Raw genomic sequence first — 20,367 nt, forward strand, 5'->3', positions numbered from 1 at the left:
TGCAGGGAGGCTAGAGAGCTTGTCTGACAAGCGTTGGTTCACCGAATTGATCTGATTACTCAGGACTTTTCTTAGCCAGTGCTGGAGCAGAGAGGGGCTGCCACTGCCTTTCATTCTATTTAATTTCTGTTTTCCAAGAATGAATATCAAGGGAGCAGCTTTGATTAAACAAGCCTTTAAAAAGGGGAGAGAATGCCAGGTTTTACAGAAAGCTTTGCTGAGTCGCTGGCAAATGGCCACATGACACAATATTTTTAGTCTGTGGATATCATCTCCTTTCTAAGTACAAAACTGCTATTCCCATTAACACAAGCTTGTAAGTTCAGGGATAAAGGAAATTAGCCTGGATCTAAAAGAAAAAAAAATCAGGATTCCAGGAAATCAGCCTCTTAATAAAAATTTAAAAGAAATTCCCCACATTCTGGCAAGATTTTTGTTATTGTTGTCTTTTTGTTTTGTTAAGATTCTTTAAGGTGGGAATGATGGGAAAAGGCTAGAATAAAGTCCCAATATTTAACCAATATTTATTGAGCATCTACTAGGTATTAGGCACAGGGATAGAGCAGTGAATAAAATGAAGCCCTTTCCCTCGTGGATCCCACATTCTAACTGGACAATAGTAGTTAGCATACATGGAGGGCTTATCATGGCTGGGCACTGTTCTAGAACTTTGCGTGATCACTCCATGGGGCATGTCTTAGTATTCCTCTTTGTTGCACAAGCTCTCACAACTGGAAAGTGGTAGAACCAGGATTCAGATTCAGTAGTCTGGCTCCAGTCTGGATCCAGAGCCACTTCATGACTCAAAGGCTCCGACCTGTGACTCACGTTCCAGACGGATCTAAGAGTCTTTTCTCTGTGTCCCATCATATCCTACATTTATCTCTCCTAGAGCGCCTGGTCCAAATATTCTTTGTATGTTCCTTTGGTTGACCATCATCTTCAGCAGAGCAGGGCTGTCTGTCATCTCCATATCCCAAGACTTCGACTGTCTGGAAAACAACCAGATCTGGGGACCTATCTCCTAGAGCATTTTAAAACACATGCGAAAAGGCCAACCAATTCAGGTGCATGTACTAAATGCCTTGCCAGGCTCTGAACCCTACATTCTAGCACCTTCAACTTGGACCTCTGATATATGGATATGTGAGGATTCTCTGCAGGAAAGGCTCTGCTCACAGAGCCAGAACTGCTCCACATGCTGCCAGCTGCAAGCCCCATCAGTCAATCCGTGGGGGGCTTGGGATAAGTATCACATCTCTGAGTGCTGCCAAGGTGTTCATACAATTTGGAGAGGGAGTGTGGTAGGAACTGAGAGAAGGGCAGTCCTTGGCGTTGCCCAAATATTTCCTCTTAACAATGGGTTGGAAGCACTTAAGTAACCAGCAAGGAAGACTTCGTAAAACAAGCTGTTACAGTAGAATGTATCATCATTAACCAACCAGGCTGTAAAATAAGACAAGAATACGGGCAAATGCTCAAGCTCTAAATCAAAAGAACAAAATATTATGATTTTGACTAGAACATCATCTCAATTTTTTTTGTAGAGTGTATGTTTACATAGAAAAGAACAGAAGGCTAGTCATGAAAATGATGAGATTTTATAGGTGATTAATATTTTCTTTTTTAAACTTTTCTGTCTTTCCCAATTTTTGTGTTAAAAATATGTTCATTACAGCTAGAAAATGTTATTAAATAATAAACAGAAAGTAAGCACTTAAAAATGGTTTTAGAATCTTATATTGGCCCCAAAGGAGAGCTTTCATCTCTTTTCTGTGCATTCTCTCTTCTCTATGGGGAGCTCAGCTGCGATCACAACACAGAAAATCACTGGGTTGGAAAGCTTGGCTAGCGTTTCCTTTGATTCTAGACTTCAGGGGCTGTGACTCTGGTCACAAAACCTTCACTTCTGATCTGATCAGGGATCGTCCCTCATCCTAGTTGCAAATAATGACACCTTCTACCCTTAAAGCCTTTTGGAATAAATGGCTATAAATATGCAAGCCTCACATGTTGCTGCAGCCCTCTTCATTATACTGTGTGCATTTGATTTAATCCTCCCCATAACATGTGTTGGTGGTCTCATCCCTAAACTACAGGCAAGGAATGGAATTGTCCCAGGTCCTGAGGTGAGATCCAGAACTTGGACTCAGCTCTTCTGATCCACGGCCTTCACCCAACTCTTGACTTCATCACGGGAGCAAGGAAGGGACTCCATGATCCTGATGAGCACCCATGGATGGACAGGGTGGGCCTCCTATGGACTGGCCCTTAGTGGGATGAACAAATAAGCCTGTGTCCCTTTCAGAGCAAGTGATGCTGTGCAGCAGGGCCCACAAGAGAGCTGGGCTGAGTACTGGGAACCAAGGAGGACAGGCTCTCAACTCCCCAACTTGCACAAAGACTTGACCAGTTGCCACAGCTCTGCAATCTAATGTTAAAGAGTCCAAGCTAGCTTCTAACTTTGACGCCAGTACCTGCTAAGGTTATTTTCTCTTGCACTTGTCTCTTCCCTTTTCTCTGCCATTATTTCAATGAACAATGCTTGTGAACATTTTCATACCACATCATGTCCCAAGTTCTTTTAAGGGAAGAGACTGAATCATATTTGCTTTGTTATTGTTTTTCAGTTGCTAAGTCATGTCTGACTCTTTGTAACCCCATGGACTGCAGAATGCCAGGCTCCACTGTCCTGTACTATCTCCTGGAGTCTGCTCAAATTCATGTCCATTGACTGGGTGATGCTATCTAACCATCTCATTCTCTGTCATCCCCTCTTCTCCTTTTGCCTGAAATCTTCCCCAGCATCAAGGTCTTCTCCAATGAATCAGCTCTTCACATCAGGTAGCCAAAGTATTGGAGCTTCAGCATCAGTCCTTCCAATGAATATTAGGGTTGATTTCCTTTAGGATTGTCCTATTTCCTAATACATGGGAGCTGTGTTGAAACAGTGTTGATTAAAGCCAAGACATTGAATAAAAGCCAGAAGTGAGAATATTGTGGTTGGGATAAGGATGCTGGACTCAGAAGCAGGGGGCTGTTTATGTGCATTGTCTGTAATTGAAGTAGGATCCAGTGGCCAGCTTGTCAGGGTACTACAGATCAGGATCAAAGACTCAGACCAACTGATTCAGAGTTTTCTTGAATCAAGAACCATTAAGCCAGAGAACTGCCCATTCGGGCCTTCATTCTGTTGCATCAAAAAGGTTCTACAGGCCATGAATATAAAATGTGAAGTGAACAATCTCACTTCCTGGGGAAAGCTGCATAGGTGTGCTTAGTTATGCTTTTTCCCTGGTTTTTTTTTTTAGTATCTCCTGATTTCCCCTTCAAAGAATTTCAGAATGTCTGCTAACGGGACTCTCTTCTCCACAACAGAATTTGACTTTGAAGCAGGACACAGCAGGTAGCCTTTGCCAATGACCTTACTTGAAGTACCTTTTATCTGAGGGTCCAAGAGCAGGCCTGGTACAGCCAGGAAGGCCCTGAGTGTTTTGTGGCCTTGCTGCCAGGTTCAGAGGGTAGTGAGCTCCAAAGAGGGATCAGGAACAAGGCCATCATCCAGAAGGCCTCCTTCCCTGTCCAAAAATCCTACTCTCTGGACCACAGGGATGCAGGTGTGGGAGAGGGTCCCTGGGGCATCTGGAGGATTGTCTTGGATGCCCTTCTGGCTCCAGGGAGGCAACCATCGGAGCTGTCCACTGACATTAGAGCAAAACGGTAGAGGCAAGCAGGCCTCTGAGGAAGGAGGTGAGGAGAGGCCAGGGTTCAAGGATGCAAACACAGAGGTCTTGGGGTTTGGCTCTGGGCTCTGCACCAGGTGTGAAAAGCAGGGCAGTTACTTCATCTGCGGCAGCCTTGGTTTCTTCATGTAGGTGTAGAGGCACTTTGCCGGGATGTCATGAAGAAGGATGAGGACAGACTGTGCAACGTGGACAGCGTGAGATGGGGCCACGGACAGTAACTGTAGGATGAGGAATGCAAGGGTCTTAGAGATGAGCGAAGAAGGTCTAACTCTGCAGGGGCATCTGGAGAGGGGGTGGCCAGAAAGGGGAAAGACACTTCCCCCACTCCCTCCACCTCATTTGTGGTAGTGTCAGCAAAGCTTGACTCCCTGCCTGACTTGGGCTGTTTCCTGACAGTTATCATCTCATCGTGGAAGTGAGAGATAGTCAAGGACTCGGAGCATCCACGGAGCTGCACGTGAACATCGTGAACATCAATGATGAGATCCCACGCTTCACCAAGTAGGCCTCGGGGCATGGGGAGGGGCCTCAAGTGGCCAAGTCTCTTCAGACTCATTTCATCCCCGGTGGAGGGCTGCCCCTTGCCCTGCCTGGAGGAGAGGGAAAAGGAGAGGGAAGAGGCTCCAGACCATCAGGGTCCTTTACCTGGGCCTCTGGACTCCCACCTTCCACCTCAGTTCCCCTGCCTCCACAGCCTGAAGACATGTGCACCATGGGATTTTGAGGATGTTGGGGAGGGGGTGGGGGCCACACACCCTGGCTTTGTGCAAGGCCTGCCAATGGGCACGTGTAGAAGGTAAATATGAGGTACTCATAGGATAAAGCACTCACCGTTAGTAAGAGCACAACCCTAGAGAATGTCATTAGTCCAGACACTTTTCTTCCTCTTGGGATATCATTTTCCACTCTTGGGATATCATTGTCTCTGACTGAGGGAAGTGCTGTTTTGATGATGCCTAAGGGATCTGCTCACTGCTGGGTGCTCTGAGTTTCTTCCTGCTGTGGTGGATCCAGGACCTGTGTCTGGCAGCTCCTCCACCCAGCTGACATGAGGAATTGAATCTGGTGGAGACAGCCTGTGGGAGTGTGCCCGGCAGTAGCGTAGGCACAAAAGGGAGACCAGAGCCTGTCACCCATAGGAGGATTTAGGAGAGGGAGGTGGGATTCTGAGCTAACATATGACTCTGCAAACAGCCTGACTTACTGGTTACAAAATTCTGCCTGCCCCAGTTTCTGAGCCAGGCTCAAAAACCACCATAAGGAAACTGGCAAAATGCTCTGCCTCAGTTCACTGTATTCATGGAATAAATTCAGCTCAGGAGATCCCACCAACAAAAAGCCACTGGGCCCCAGAACTATGTAGAATGCTTGCAAAGTATTCTGAGATTGAGGTATTAAAGCCACTCACAGGCTAACAGTGCCTTTTGGCAAAACACATCACAGTTGTGAAACTTCTGGATATTATCACAGTCTATAGCCAGATGCTGGGTGTCAATGTGAAGGGAACAGCAGCAGAGATACTCCCATGAAATACTTCCCATCCATGCCTGTTGCCAGGTTAAGCTCAGAAGGATGACTCAGTACATTCCTGCTGACAGGCTTCTGCAGGAGCACAGTACAGGCAGCTTATAAACAGTTGTGACATCCCAGCCTGGATTCGGACTCAAGTATTGACCAACATGGCAATGTGGATTCATCAGTGATCCCCAGAGGAAGGTGATGGTGGTGGGGCTGGAGCTGACACGTTCTGTGATCCCCTTCCCAGTCTATGAGGTGGGAAAGCAGACTATCAAGTTCACCCACGGGACAGAACTTGTAGGACATCTGGTTTGAACTATGTCTTTCAAAATAAAGCAGTTCGCCTCTGCGCAAAGAGAACATGACCTTGGCTGTTTGGTGAGGCCCCCAGAGATGGCTCTGGAACTCTGGTTCTTACTTTCAGTTTGAGAGATGAACCTGTTAGGCTCCATCCCAGACAGGAAGCATGAACTATGTGACTGTCTAAACATTTTTTTTAAAAAATAGTCGACTTTCTTTCAGAGTATTCCCCTGGATGTTGGTAGGGATGGGTCTGCAAGAGCTTGTGGTCTAGAAGGACTTGTGATCTAGAAGGGGGCAGGGTGGCTGCTCACTTAGAGCCAACCTAGTCCCTCAGCCATCTGCTCCTTCAACAGGTTTGCTCAGTTTCAAACTAGATACTGTCTTTGAGGGTTTCCTGGTTCCCTTGAACCATGATACTTCTTTTCCCCCAAATCAGTGCTTGGACTAAACATTTGTTGTTGTTCAGTCGCTCAGTCATGTCTGACTCTGCAACTCCATGGACTGTAGCACACCAGGCTTCCCTGTCCCTCACCGTCTCCCTGAGTTTACTCAAACTCATGTCCATTCAGTTGATGATGCCATCTAACCATCTCGTCCTTTGCCGCCCACTTCTCCTCCTACCCTCAATCTGTCCCAGCATCAGGCTCTTTTCCAATGAGTCAGCTCTTCACCTTAGGTGGTCAAAGTGTTGGAGCTTCAGCTTCAGCAGCAGTCCTTCCAATGAATGTTCAGGGTTGATTTCCTTTAGGATTGACTGGTTTGATCTCCTTGCAGTCCTAGGGACTTTCAAGAGTCTTCTTCAGCACCACAGTTCAAAGGCATCAGTTCTTTGGTGCTGAGCTTTCTTTATGGTTCAACTCTTATATCCATTCATGACTAATGGAAACTTGAGACTAAACATAAGTTATTTAGTTCAGTATTAACACAATTAATTTCTCAAATGGACTTGAGTAGACTGAGTTTGAGTATGAAGTAGAAATGCAAAATGGGGAAGCAACTCTCCTCTCTTGACTGTTTGTTAAGGTTCTGCAATGAACACAATCAATGCAAGTACTATTTCTGTTGTTGAAAATGTCTCACCATTGTACTGCTGGATGGTGACAAATGTCTCAGTGTTTCCTGGACTCGCAACATGCACTCCAGGATGCTGCCATTATGAAAGCTGGGCAGCTGAGTATAAGAGTACCTGACTTACATTCACCAGCTACATCAAAGGCAGAGTGCTCTATATTTTTGCAGAGATCCTTGTTTTAGAGTCGGGCAGGGGTGGTCTTTCTATTTTTTGCCCACCCCTTTTGCATTCACTCACAGTCCTTTCAACCTGGTGCCAGATAGTGTAGACACAATTCAGAGGCTTAAAAGACACCATCTCAGGTCATCCCGGATTCACAACCTTTCCCCTGAGTGTGGCCATGGGCCCAGGCTCTGGTGAGCCAGTGTCATGGAGAGAAGAGTATGGGGAGTGGTAATATCAGAGCTTCCCCTATCAGGGAACTGCCAGGGTCCTGGTTTTAGTGCATTTAGCAGATCTCTACTGTGGTCTCAGGGTGACACTTCTAAGTTAAGTGATATTTTATACACACTTGGGCCTTGGATCCTCAAACCAAATAAACCACAGATTTTATCTTCTGCCAGGCTCAGTATCAAGTCAGCCAAGGAAAGGATGTTATATCTGGGTAACTGTATCTTCACTAATAGCCTGATCAGTCTTCCTCATGGGACCTGAGTTCCTGGAGCACCCAGCATGGACTAGATGAGCCCACAGAACAGGGTCTTAAACAGCTGCACTCCTGACATGTCAAGAAGGATACTTTCTGTGGTGGGGCTGTTCTGGGTATCACAGGTTGTTAAGCAGCATCCCTAGTCTCTACTCACTACATGCCAATAGCAGCCGTTCCTCTAGTTGTGACAAGCAACAGAATCACCTACAGCTGAGAACCACTGTCTTAGGGAAAAAAAAAAAAAGGAGTCTGGGAGGAAGGGGATTTCCTGTCTGTTCTATGAGAGGCTGGGAACCTGTGGCTTTTACCTCTAGTGATCCCTTACAATGCATCTGTTCTAAGTTGCTTCAGTTGTATCCAACTCTTTGCAACCCTATGGACTGTAGCCTGCCAGGCTCCTCTTTCCATAGGATTCTCCAGCAAGAATTCTGGAGTGGGTTGCCATGCCCTCCTCCAGGGGATCTTCCTGACCCAGGGATCGAACCCACCACCCTTATGTCTCCTGCACTGGCAAGCAGGTTCTTTACCCCTAGCACCACTGGGAAGCCCAATTCCTTGCACAGGTAGTCTTTCTCAAACTTTAAAGTGCATACACATTTCCTGGGTATCTTTGAAAATGTGGATCCTAATTCAGTGGTCTGGAGGGGCTAGAGGTCTGTCTGCAGACGCCGCATCCTCAGGAAGCTGGTTAGAAAGGCAGGGACCACATTTGGGGTAGCAAGGGTGAGGCTGTGAAGGTAGCATGGTTGTCTTAGCAACCTCTTTGTTGGAAGTTAACAGAACCCCCTCAATGTAGCATCCTCCTCAAACAACCCTACATGTTAGACACAGGGGCTCTCACACAGTAGAATAAGGACTTAGTGCAGCCTGAGAAGCCAGAGCCAAATCCCTTTCCCCTCTGTCTCTGCTGTTGGTTCCTGCCACCCCTGCTTCCCTGGCCACACCAACTTTGTCCATCCCTGGACCCCAGTGGGTGGCACAGTTTCCCTGAGAATGAGCTGTGTCCAGCTTCTGTGGGACCACCAGTGTTGAGAGGTCCAGAGCCCTGGGGTGGCCTCTTGGCCTGAACAAGATTACTGCCCCAACAGTGGAGTGAGCCTTCAGGGGGTCACCCCACAAGTGAAGGCAGGCCCAGGATCTGGGGAGAAGCCTGGCCTGGGAGGGCCTGCCTCTGACTCCCCCAGAGGTCCCCTCCCCTTTCTCCTCCCTCTGGCCCTGCAGATGATGGCATGAAACCACAGAGGCATTCTGAGCTCATGAAAGGAATTCAATACTTTAGATACGGGCTATAGTATTCCCCTCTTAGAGAAGCTCCCGCGTGGGAAAACCCAAATTTAGGAGACCAGGAAACTAGAGATGACTATTTGCCCCACAGAAGTGATTTTTCCTCCACAAAAGGACTTTCTGCAGAGTTATTTTAAACAATAAGCCTCCCTTGGCACATGCAAAATTACTCAATTACCGAGTTGTGCAGTTAACACTTCAAACCTATCTGTCTTGTTGCAAGGCAGTGGAAGTCTGAGGAAGGTGGGTAAGTTGGTAATTTGGGGTTACCTTGTAAGAAGTCATCCTTGGAGGGCAGTGTGCTGACCTTGGCTTCTGGCGGGGGGCTCATGTCTCCCTTCAGAGAACTGACCTCATGGTTAACACAACTTGGACAAGCATACATGTTCTGTGCGTGAATTCTGCCTCCTCGGCCAAAAAAAAAAAAGAACTAAAAAGTGAGCAGAGGCACTAGAACAGAGAAGGTTCACAATTTATTGTGAACCTCTAGCAGCAGCTATGGGATGGGTGTCAGAAAACCATAGCTTTGGATATTACGTCCAGAGGGGTTTTCAAAAGAATTTAGGGGACTTCTGCACACATATTGGGAGAAGAGAAGACAGCTGGACAGGCCAACGATCCTTATTTTAAAAGATGTGATCTGAAATGGCATCAGGCCTGCGTGGAGGCAGGGACTGAAGCCGATATAAATCACTGCCATCACAGCGTGGTGACTTCTTTGCATCCACAGGGACGTGATCTTTGGAAACACAAAAGGCAGTCACCCCTCTTTTTCAGCTGCTGAGTTCTCCCTCCCAAACAACGTTGATGCAATTCCAACAGCTCAGCGCTATATTTAGCTTGAACCAAAATACCCACCTCCCAGACTCCACCCTCCTGTGCCCCTGAAAATTAGCCATGTCTGCTGAAATTCTGTTCCAGCCTGACGCACATGTACACGATTCCTGAGGAGCTGAGTCCAGGAATCATCGTGGCCCATATCACAGCGGAGGACCCTGATGACAGAGGTTTTACCAGCTTCCTTCTCTATAGCATCACTACTGTCAACAGCTATTTCATGATCAATCAGTGTAAGTCAAACACATACATCCTTGTGCATTCTTTAATTCAGCCATTTGGCTTGTTTTACAAATATTTTCTCTTTTGGTCTGAGGCATGCCTTTATATGTATCAGATCAGATCAGATCAGTCGCTCAGTCATGTCCGACTCTTTGCAACCCTATGAATCGCAGCACGCCAGGCCTCCCTGTCCATCACCAACTCCTTATAGACTATTACAAATTATTGGAGTAATAGGTATGTTTTTGTGGCTGCACCTCATGGCTTGCTGGATCTTAGTTCCCTGACCAGGGATTGAACCCAGGCCCTCAGCAGTGAAAGCACAGAGTCCTAAGCACTGGGCCAGCAGGGAATTTCCTATAATGGTGTACTAAAAGCAGCTGGCCTAGGGGTTGGGGGTCACTGAACAGGGTCCTGTGCGACAGCTGTATCACTACTTCCCCTTTGAGGCAGGTGGGTGTCTAGGGGCAAATGAGTTCACTACTGTGAGGGTACCCCGAAGCCTCCTAAACAGAGAACCCAGATCAGCACTGTCCAAAAGAAACAGAATAGAAGTCAGATTTGTAATTTTTAAGTCTCTAGGGGCCACAAAAAGTAGAAACAGGTGAAATTCATTTTAAAAGGGCATTTTATTTAACCCTGAAGCCTCCTAAACAGAGAACCCAGACCAATCAATGTCCAAGACAGGAACTTACATAAGGGTTTTTTGTGTGTTTTTTTTTGTATGTATGTAGAGGATATTTTCTTTGTAAGCCAGTCCTCACATCAAAACGTTCTTTTCCAGTTTACTCCAAGTCTTCATCTGTCTCTGACTCTTCATTTCTCTCCATGTTCTGACCTTTGCTTTCTTAGTGACTGGGGCCATCCAAGTGGCACGCAGAATAGACCGAGATGCAGGCGAATTAAGACAAAATCCCATCATATCTCTGGAGGTTCTGGTGAAGGATAGACCCTCCGGGGGTCAAGAGAATCGCAAGCAGATAACCTTCACTGTGGAAGACATTAATGACAACCCCTCGACATGCACCAAGTTCACCTTCAGGTATTTGCCTTCTGAGACACGTGCAGTCACGTCACCCCTTTTAGGGGCCCTTGACTCCTCTGCTATAGTCTGGCAGGGACTGAAGGATCATGGGCACTGGAGACATGCTCAATAAAATAAGTTGATTTGAACTATCTCTTTCGGTGAGAAATTTTCCTTCCTCACCATTTTTTCTCCTCTCTCTTTCATTTTCTTTCCTCTTTGTATCTCCCTTCTCCATTTCCTTACTCTGTTAAAAAATACTTTTATTTTGCTCTCCTCTACAACACGTTCATCTTCGTTGGTGACAGGCCCACAGGACTTTTCAGACCCTCTCTGGACTCTGCCTTTTCTTTATTTATTCGGACTCATGGCAAGACCGTACTGTGGGTTAGCAGTTATAATAGATAATTCAGACTTAGGACCAGTAACTAGGAGCTCCCAGAGAAGCACGCCATCAGTAATATGAATAAATCAAACCAAGTATTTACTTAAAACAAAGCATCTAATTCACTTTACACAACTTAATTGCCTGTAAACAAAAGGCAGCAGAGAAGAGGGGAAAGGCAGATACAAGTGGGATACAAGTTCTTTTGGATATTTTGACCTGCTTTTTGTCTCACAATCTACTCACCATTATTTTTAAATAAAGTCCCCTGTGATTTTGGGTTAATATGCCTTTTGGAAAACAGTACCATCTTTCTGGGCAGCAGAGGATGAGATGGTTAGATAGCATCACCGACTCAATGGACATGAACTTGGGCAAACTCCAAGAGATAATGAGGGACAGGGAGGCCTGGCGTTCTGTAGTCCATGGGGCTGCAAAGAGTCAGACACGACTGAACAACTGAACAACAACAGCAGCAACCGTCTTTCCACTAACTATTTTGTCTAAATACCACAAGATGAATAGCTCCCCAGATTAGCTTCATTTCTGTGGTTTCTTAATAGCAAGTCTCCCATTTCTTCAGAGTCTGAAGGTGGTCCCTCCTGGAGTTGGGAGGGCAGTGACGCTTGCTGAGGGAGTGTCCTGTGTCTGGAGCAAGGCTGAACACCAGAGCTGGTCTCCCTTTCAGATGTCCCCAGTGAGATAGTCTCACTCTGAGTTTATCTTTGATGGGTTTTGAGGTTCACTTTTAAGCTCTAGGTGACTTTGGACACAGTCCCAATACATAGTGTGGTTGTGCAAAGGACAAAGGACCCTGGACAAAGACTGTCTTGGGTAAGCAATAGAAATACAAACTCCTGTATTATGCTTCTCAAATGTCCCCCTATTTTCCTCATTGGTATACCCAGCATAATGCTAAGAATCAAGTGGGTTTGAGTCTGATATCAAAACAGTTAAACCCTGTTCTAGACGCTATTCGCCTCTTCAAATCCAGCCTCCAGCCTTCCCCACCCTGCTCTGTTCACCAGGAGGCTGACTTCCATGGATATCAACGGCTCCCTTGCCTTGCAGCTTCCAATTGGCTCATGGGAAGCCCTGGAATGAGGGGGGAGATAGAAGTCCGGGTATTTATCCTCCAGATTCCTCCCTCCGGTTAGCTGAATGCGCCCCTTCACCTCCTGAAGGTCTCCGTTCCTATAAGGTGGCCCCCTGCACACAGCACCTTCTGTCCCTGGTTCTGGTTTTAGGAACTACTCCCTCTGGCTCCTCCAGGCCTAGGAGTGGAAAGGGAGGTCCATTCTTCCTAGCCTGAGATACTGCACCATCCTTTGAGGTTTTCATCTACCCTGTGTACACACTGTAATAGTTCTTTTACTAAACCTCCCTGCTGCTGCTAAGTCACTTCAGTCGTGTCCGAGTCTGTGCGACCCCATAGACGGCAGCCCACCAGGCTCCCCTGTCCCTGGGATTCTCCAGGCAAGAACACTGGAGTGGGTTGCCATTTCCTTCTCCAATGCATGAAAGTAAAAAGTGAAAGTGAAGTCTCTCAGTCGTGTCTGGCCCTCAGCGACCCCATGGATTGCAGCCTACCAGGCTCCTCCGTCCATGGGATTTTCCAGGAATACTGGAGTGGGGTGCCATTGCCTTCTCCGACTAAACCTCCCAGAATTATCCTAATTTGCCATCTGCTTCTTGCTGAGGCCCCTATCAAATCAATAATAGCCTTGAACATGTGACAAGTTCTAACCCAACCCCAACAGCAGAATCTGTTTGATGGGTGGAAACAGTTGTCTTAGATAGTTAGGACTGGACTTTCACACCATTTTCTACATAAATCAAACCCACCTCTATTAAGAGAAGTTTGGTCCCTGGAATGCAGTAGAGATGATCCATAAACTTTACACTCTCACTTTCTTGTGAATCTAAATCTATGCTAAGGCTACTGGGTAGCTCCAGTGCATCTTGGGAAATTCTCTTCCTCATGTCCTGCTCTTCTAGACCCTCCTGCTTTCTCCTTTGTTCTCCTGCCCTGAGAGGTGGGGGAAGACGCTTGAAGAGTAAGAACTCTGGGTATCAATGACTGGAGAGGCTGTGCTAGCTCCAGTCTTCCTGGTCAATTTTCTCCCCTCAGTGCATTTCTGATAAGTGTATCCTGTGGCTTCCTGCAGTACAGAGTCCCCTGATGTGTGAGATGGCAGTTTGCAGACTGCATTCCATATTAGCTGGTAAAATCACATTTTGAATATCCTAGACTGTCCAGACAAGCCCACACAGAGTCCTCTTCTTGATAATCTTCTCTCCAAATGAGCCTTGAAGGTCAACACCAGCCAGGAACTGAGCTAACTGTGTTTTTTACTAAAGATAACTCCAAACAAGGTTCCAGAAGGGCTCTGGGCTTTTCCAGCAGGCGTAACCTACAGTCTCTCCTCGAAAGCCAGAGCATGAGGACGGGCAACAAAAGGGCTCCTTCTTCTGCCGTCTTGGAAGTGGAAGTTTTTACTCCCAAACCCCAGCCTCATTTGCACGCTCCGGGGGCTGGGAAACCCTGGACTGCCTCACCCACCATCCTCCCATGCTTGGTATGTTCTCCATTCCCACCACACCAGACCGGAAAAACACTATCAGATCAAAACTGAACCAAACGACAGAACCAGTGTTGCCACAGGCTCTGACAGCCTCACCTCTGAATGTGCATTCCTTCTTCAGGGATCTTGGTGCAGACCCTGCAGTGGGGTTTGGGAACTCAGGTAGAAGAGGGTGGGAGGGCGCCAAGCTGCCCAGGGATCCAAAGAGGCAAGTGGCTTTGTGCCGTGTTTCCCGCCACCCCCGTGGATCCGGGCAGCCCAGAGATAGAAACAGCCCCTGCGGCTTTCCCAGGCTGGTGATGAATGAGCCCATGGCCCCAATGGAGGCATCAAAGGCGCCGTGACAGCCCCACTCTGGTTGTAAATTGTCAGGCGCTTGGCTGAAAGCGCTTGGAAAGCTGTTTGTGAGCCGTAGGCGGAGGAGGTCGACGACTTATAAGGCGGCTGGGCCTGTCACCTCTGCGTGGGGAAGGAACCATGGTCAGATGACTGGGAGTGAGGGCAGCCTGCCTTTGAGGCAGGGAGTGATGAATGAGGGGGAGTGGTGTTCCAAGTCATGCGTTTAGGGGAAAAATACCAAGTGGCAGGAGAGAATGAAAAGAACATGCCAGGTGGCCCTAAGCAACTGAATGTGAAGGCCTTTTTTGGAGGGCGTGAAATGTCTGGCTTCAGGACCCTAGAGTCTTTGCATGATTGCAGCCTCCTGGCTTCTGCAGACTGGTACTCAGAGCTCATATTCTGAACCCTTTAGGGCCTGGAGAGTCACTGATGGAACTTAAAGTAAAATGTACTGTGACTCTTTACACCAACAATAGAGGATACTGCCTAGATGTATCAGCTTTCTGGGATAGGTCTTGAAATTACTCTGAACCAGTCATTCTTCATCTGTAAAATGGGGACAAGAATACAAACCTCTTGGTGATGAGAGGATGAAAGACAGAGTTTTTAAAGTTTGGTAGGATGCATAGAGTTGGTATTTAACAGACAGTATCTGTTCTAAGCATCCAGGACATCATGCAATCAAGATAGGAGCAGAGATGCTGGGACTCCTGTCCGGATGAGATACAGAGGTGATCTTTGCCCATGGTGGCATCATGGAAATGTAGTTACACCTGCAAGAAAGACCACCTTCCCGGAAGCAAACCCAGTTATCTTCAGCAGCCCAAGACCATGCTTGCCGTCAGACTTGGCTCCATGTTTGCTGAGCCAATTTTAGCTGCCATGAAGAGCTAATGTGGAAGGTAGAAAGCAGCATAATTTGGTTGCAGAGAGAAGTGATAGTACAGAGGATCAGAGAATTTAACTCATGTTGATGCTCCGAGAACAAGATGCCAAGACAGGATTAAAGGTGCAAGGCTCTTATTAGTGGAAATGCCTACGGGAGAAGATGGGGACAGAGCTAGGCTAGGCTGCAAGAGCCATCAGATCGCGATGCAAGTCTGACCTGAGTAAAGGAACAAGGGAGGATGCGTGGGTAAGAATGTTCTAGTCAGCTATGCAGTCCATGAACTTGGCTAGGGCAATGGGGAGTCCAGGAGCCAAAGTCAGCTGTCACGGGACAGGAATGAGTCTGCCTAGTATCTCTGTCCTGCCCTGTCATTGGCACATGACCTCACTGCAAATCCAGCAATGGGTTTTAGAGCCCAGCAGCTGGGATCTGCGGTCCATTATGTTCCCTCAGCTGAAAGTCTTCCAGGCACATTCTCATGACAGCCACAATATATTTTTATAAGAAATTCTGCCCAAGGCAAAACACGATTGTGGTAGGTACAGAAAAAAGAAAAGAAAAGAAAGAAAAAGAAACAGCGCTCATACAAATTCCTCTCTGCCTATACACAGGCTGTTTTGCAGTGTGATTTTGCCATTCCTCCCTCTGAAAGATGGGTATCTCCTTCTACTCCTTGAATCTGGACTTAACTAGGTGAATTACTTTGGCCATCAGAATATTCACAAACATGGCACAGAAGGGGCTTGAAAAGTGTTAGCATTGGGACTTGCCCTCACTTGCAACTTTTGGAAGGAGCACTTTCTGAGATCTCCATGAGAAGAGCCCAGCCTAGCCTCCTGGAGGATGAGAGACAATACAAAGCAGAAACCACCCACCTTCCCACCAGAGATGTGAGTGAGGCTTTCCGGGAGCATCAGTCCCCAGCCAGCCATCAGTGACTGGAGAGACCAGCCAAGCAGGACTAGAACCAGAAGCAAATGGATAACCAACAGTGTTGTAAGAAAGAATAAGTGCCCATTGTTTTAAGCCCCTAGGTTTTGGGCTGGTTTGTTTTGTAGCAGAAGCTAACTGACAAGTCCATTTTCCAGAGGGAAAAACTGAAACCTGGAGACACATGAAGACACTCAATGAACTGAAGCCTGGAGGTGTTAACCACACTTCTTTAGAGTCTTCCACTCCAAGCTGGGCTTGACCAGACGGCTCTGAGTTTGGCGGCAGCTTTGCTCATTTGCATGTTATTAATATTTGCCTCGCTCCAGGAGTGAACTGAGATTGGGACTCAGAATTCCACCCTTAATAAGCCTCTATTGAATGAATGATGCTAAGGTGTCAGGAGGACCTTCTATGCCTTTGAAGTCATGAGAACACAAGTAGAGGAATTTCTAATCTTCTAAGCATGGGTGTGGAGGGGTGTAGGGGTATAGGGATCTCCTCCAATCAGATTATCAACTCCTGCAGGCAGGGACAGAATTTATATTTCTCTTATATTCTTCTTCACTCCTATACTAGTCCCATAAGCTACCATTCATTCATTCAACAAGTATTTCCTGAGCATGCCAAGAACAAAGCAGATAAAGATCTTCACCCTTGTGGAGCTTACATTCTTGGAGCCAGGGGTCGGGGGAACGGGACAGGTAATAGACAGGATAAGTAAGTAAACTATATAAGTGTATTGAAAAAAAAAGAAGTGCCGAGCTTTAAACGTAAAGCAGGGAAGGGGAGAGGGAGCAATGGGCAAGGGGTGTTGACATTCTAGATGGGGTAGCCAGGGAGCCTCCTGAAAAGGTGCCATTTGATTCAAGACTAAAGAAAGAGAAACAGCAAGCAGTGTGCACATTTGTGGGAGGAACATTGCACAGTAACTGCAGTGGCCCTGAGGCCAGGGCCCAGGAAGTGTCCAGGAGCATAGGGAGGCCAGGGCAGAAGGACCATGAACAAGAAGAGTTAGTAGATGAGCTCAGACAGGTAAGGGGTAGGGGTGAGTGGTAGGTACACATCATGAAAGATGCTATAGATCGGAGTTAGGGCTTGGAATGAAATAAGGAGCCTTTTGGGATTTAGGAGCAGAGAAGGGGCATGATCTGACGACACTTTTCACAGGCTCCCTCTGGCTGCTGTGCTAAGAATCTTCTGAAAGGAGGCAAGAGCAGAGTGGGGACACCAGTTGGGCGGGTAGTGCCTTAACCACAGACTTGCTTTCAGTTGAAATGAAAGTCAGGCTGTCTAGCCTAAGGCCTATGTTAGAAGGAACACTCAGTCACCATTTGTTGGGGAAAATATTGAATCGTGTCTTTTTGCCAGCATTATGGTGCCTGAGAGAGCAGCCAGGGGGACGTCGCTTCTGGACCTGAACAAGTTCTGCTTTGATGATGACAGCGAAGCACCAAACAACCGATTCAACTTCACCACGCCATCTGGAGTGGGGAGAGGCAGCAGGTTTCTACAGGATCCAGCTGGCTCTGGGAAAATCGTGGTCAGTTAATGGGCATTGCATCATCGAGAGGGCACTGGGGAGGTTGGTCTAACATGCGTAGTGCTCCTGCTGCCCCACTGAGAGAAATTTCCGAGGTAACTTCCTCTCCGACCGACTGTAACTGACAAACTGACAGTGACTCTGTTTTCCCCATTTGTTCTTTATTTTACCCAAGTTGCAGGAATTGTTTGTTATGCATGGTTATGCCCGGGGTGCTAGGGGTTGGATTCTCTCTCGCGTGGCCCGCAGTTGGCCGCCTGTGCGTCTGGTTAGCTGCCTCCACAGTCACCTCTGTTTCCTCTGGGCTCAAGCACTCTTGTTTGTTTCAGGGCTCCTTCCTGGCCATAGTGGTGTGAGCTGAGAGACAGCAGGGCCTGGGGTCATGAGCGTGTCTTGCTAAATTCTACACTGTAGGACCATGGGAGACCCAAAGGAGGATAAGAAAAAAGAGGAGTATCTCCATGGGGGCCAACACAGAAATGGAAGAACATGGGCATGAAAGGCGGGTCTCAGTGAGCTGTGTGAGATCCTTCACAACAAGGTTCCCACCGAACGGTTGTGGGGACAAAGAAGGAGAAAGATAGAAGGACAGGGGAGGTGGGGATCTTAAAGGGAGTGGTCTTGATGGGGGAGGTGGTCTTTGCACCAGAGATAAAGCCTCAGGAAGAACAAGCAGCCCAACAGCCATCATCTCATCTACCCCCTTCTTCACTTCCCATCCTCAAGAGTTATACCAATTTTATTCATCACATCAAATAAAAATAACTTCTATATTTTTCTGTTTAAGAAATTAATACATGTTTACTATACTAGGAAACACAGGAAAGCATTACTATTCAGTAATAAGCACTATTAACATGTTGATATGTTTCCTTCTTGTCTGCTTCCCTGTGCATGAACTTTATATATAGTCTATACATATATCCATAAATATTCTAAATGATGGAAATAGCCCTGCATGTAGGATTCTGTATCACGTTTCTCTTCAATTTACTTGAAGCCTTGAGCCTATGCTGGACAATAGTGCTTGATGAACATCTTTAAACATAGATTCTGTCTCTTGATAAATTCTATCAAATAAGTCCTCTAGTAGTGAGTAAGGGTATGGACATAACTTTTTAAAGCTCCTTCTATGGGCAAAATGCTTTTCAGAAAGGTTTTGCAATTTACATGTACACCAACAGTATATGAAAATGTCAGTTCAATTAAAAGGATTGTTTATTCTGTGTAAACCGATCTGTTTTAATCTAGTTGATTGGTGATCTAGATTATGAAAATCCAAGTAATCTAGCAGCTGGCAATAAATACACCATGATAATTCAGGTACAGGATGTTGCTGCTCCTTACTATAAAAGCAAGTATCATTTTGACTTATTTCATAAAGCATCTTCCTTAAATTGCAGTGACTAAACTGTGCTAGACCATGCTCAGTCCTGGGCTGGGGATGTATTGGTATTCAAAAGGAGACTTCCAACACCCCCAACTCTTGAGAGTCAGACCAGTCTCCTCTTGTTCTTCTCCAAGAACAGTTAATCAGTCTCCAAATCCTTTCTTCTGTGTCACCTACTAAAATCTCAAAGACCTGGTGCCTCCCCCTCCACTGTACCCCAGCCCCACCCTACTAGTACTGCTCTAATGCTACTCCTCCCCTTCTTAGCTGACTTACCATGCTAAGAGTCTTTAAGAGTCTTTCTGCCCACCTTTAGTCTTGCCCATTTCCAATGCACCCATCACATTTCTGACAGTGATTTTCAGGAAACACAAATGTCATCATATTACTTCCTTACTTAAAGCCCCATATCTGTGTCTCCTCATAGTTGTCAAGTTCCCGTTCAAACTCTTTGACCTGGCACAAAGCAATAGAGTGGGTCACATGAATTTTTTTGGTTTCCCAGTGCATATAAAAGTTATATTTACACTATGCTGTAGTGTGTTAAGTGTGCAATAGCTTTACGTCTGAAAAAATACTGTACAGGGGTTTCCCTGGGGGTCAGATGGTTAAGACTCTGCACCTCCAATCCAGGGGGCATGAGTTTGACCCCTAGTTGGGGAACTGAGATCCCATAAGCTGCATGGCACAGCCAAAATAATAATAATAATAAATTTTAAGTAATGAACATACTTTAATTAAAAACACTTTATTGTTTAAAAATGCTAACCATCACCTGAACCTTTAGTGAATGGTAACATCAAAGTCAATTGATCACAGATTACCATAACAATATAATAATGACAAAGAAGTTTGAAATACTGCAAGGAACACCAAAATGTGACACAGAGACACAAAAGTGAGCAAATGCTGTTGGAAAAATAGTGCCATATTTTTCAACTTGCTTGACACAGGGTTGCCACAATCTTCAATTTGCAAAAAATGCAGTTATCTGCAAACTACAATAAAGTGCAACAGATCGAGGGATGCCTGTATTGTGATTTAATGTTTTTCCTATTTCCACTTATAGATAACATCTACATTTATATCTTAACAAGCCCAGAAAATGAGTTTCCTCTTGTCTTTGATAGTCCGTCCTATGCATTTGCCGTGTCAGAACTGAGCCCACGTAAGTAACCTACAAGACAGGACTGCAGGGCCCTTGAGGGACCCGTTCATATGGAGGCACTTGGGCGGAGGGCGGCTCCCTGCCAGAGGCCCTGGTGGTATTATGCACAGCAAATCACCGCTGATTCCTGTTTACTGCATCTCTTACTTCTTTTTAAATTGTCCTCACTGTGGAGGAGCCCTTCAAGTGAAATCTAGATTTTAAAAACTGTTGACTAAACTGCATTTCTCTGAACCCCCTGATTGCCTCTTTGTCTGGGTGCCTGATTCTGCTAATCCTCTCTTTTTGCAGCCCAAGTTTTCCCTTGGTCTCCATTGTGATTTTTATCCAGCTCACTCAGAATTGAGATTTAAAAATAGAAGGCTTCCCATTTCTAGATTTCTCTCATTTACAAACAATATAAAGATGCTTTCTCTCTCCATCACAGGATTCCCTGGAGGCCTCTTTTTCCCACCCTTTAGGACTCCTCGATTTCTGCAGGCT

At 46.3% G+C, this 20,367-nt stretch overlaps 1 protein-coding gene across 1 annotated transcript in view; it reads left to right on the top strand.

The window, feature by feature from the left end:
- The window catches only part of CDHR3 (cadherin-related family member 3), a 68,595-nt gene that overhangs the window by 33,516 nt on the left and 14,712 nt on the right, over positions 1–20,367 (top strand). The window contains exons 5-11 of the mRNA XM_010841454.1: positions 3,312–3,406; positions 4,143–4,247; positions 9,494–9,642; positions 10,484–10,673; positions 17,155–17,326; positions 18,578–18,680; positions 19,786–19,884. Coding sequence (XP_010839756.1) covers positions 3,312–3,406; positions 4,143–4,247; positions 9,494–9,642; positions 10,484–10,673; positions 17,155–17,326; positions 18,578–18,680; positions 19,786–19,884 — 913 coding nt within the window. The remainder of the gene's footprint in view (positions 1–3,311; positions 3,407–4,142; positions 4,248–9,493; positions 9,643–10,483; positions 10,674–17,154; positions 17,327–18,577; positions 18,681–19,785; positions 19,885–20,367) is intronic.

This window comes from Bison bison, unplaced genomic scaffold (assembly GCF_000754665.1).
Source record: "Bison bison bison isolate TAMUID 2011002044 unplaced genomic scaffold, Bison_UMD1.0 scf7180017864162, whole genome shotgun sequence".
Lineage (NCBI taxonomy): Eukaryota > Metazoa > Chordata > Mammalia > Artiodactyla > Bovidae > Bison > Bison bison.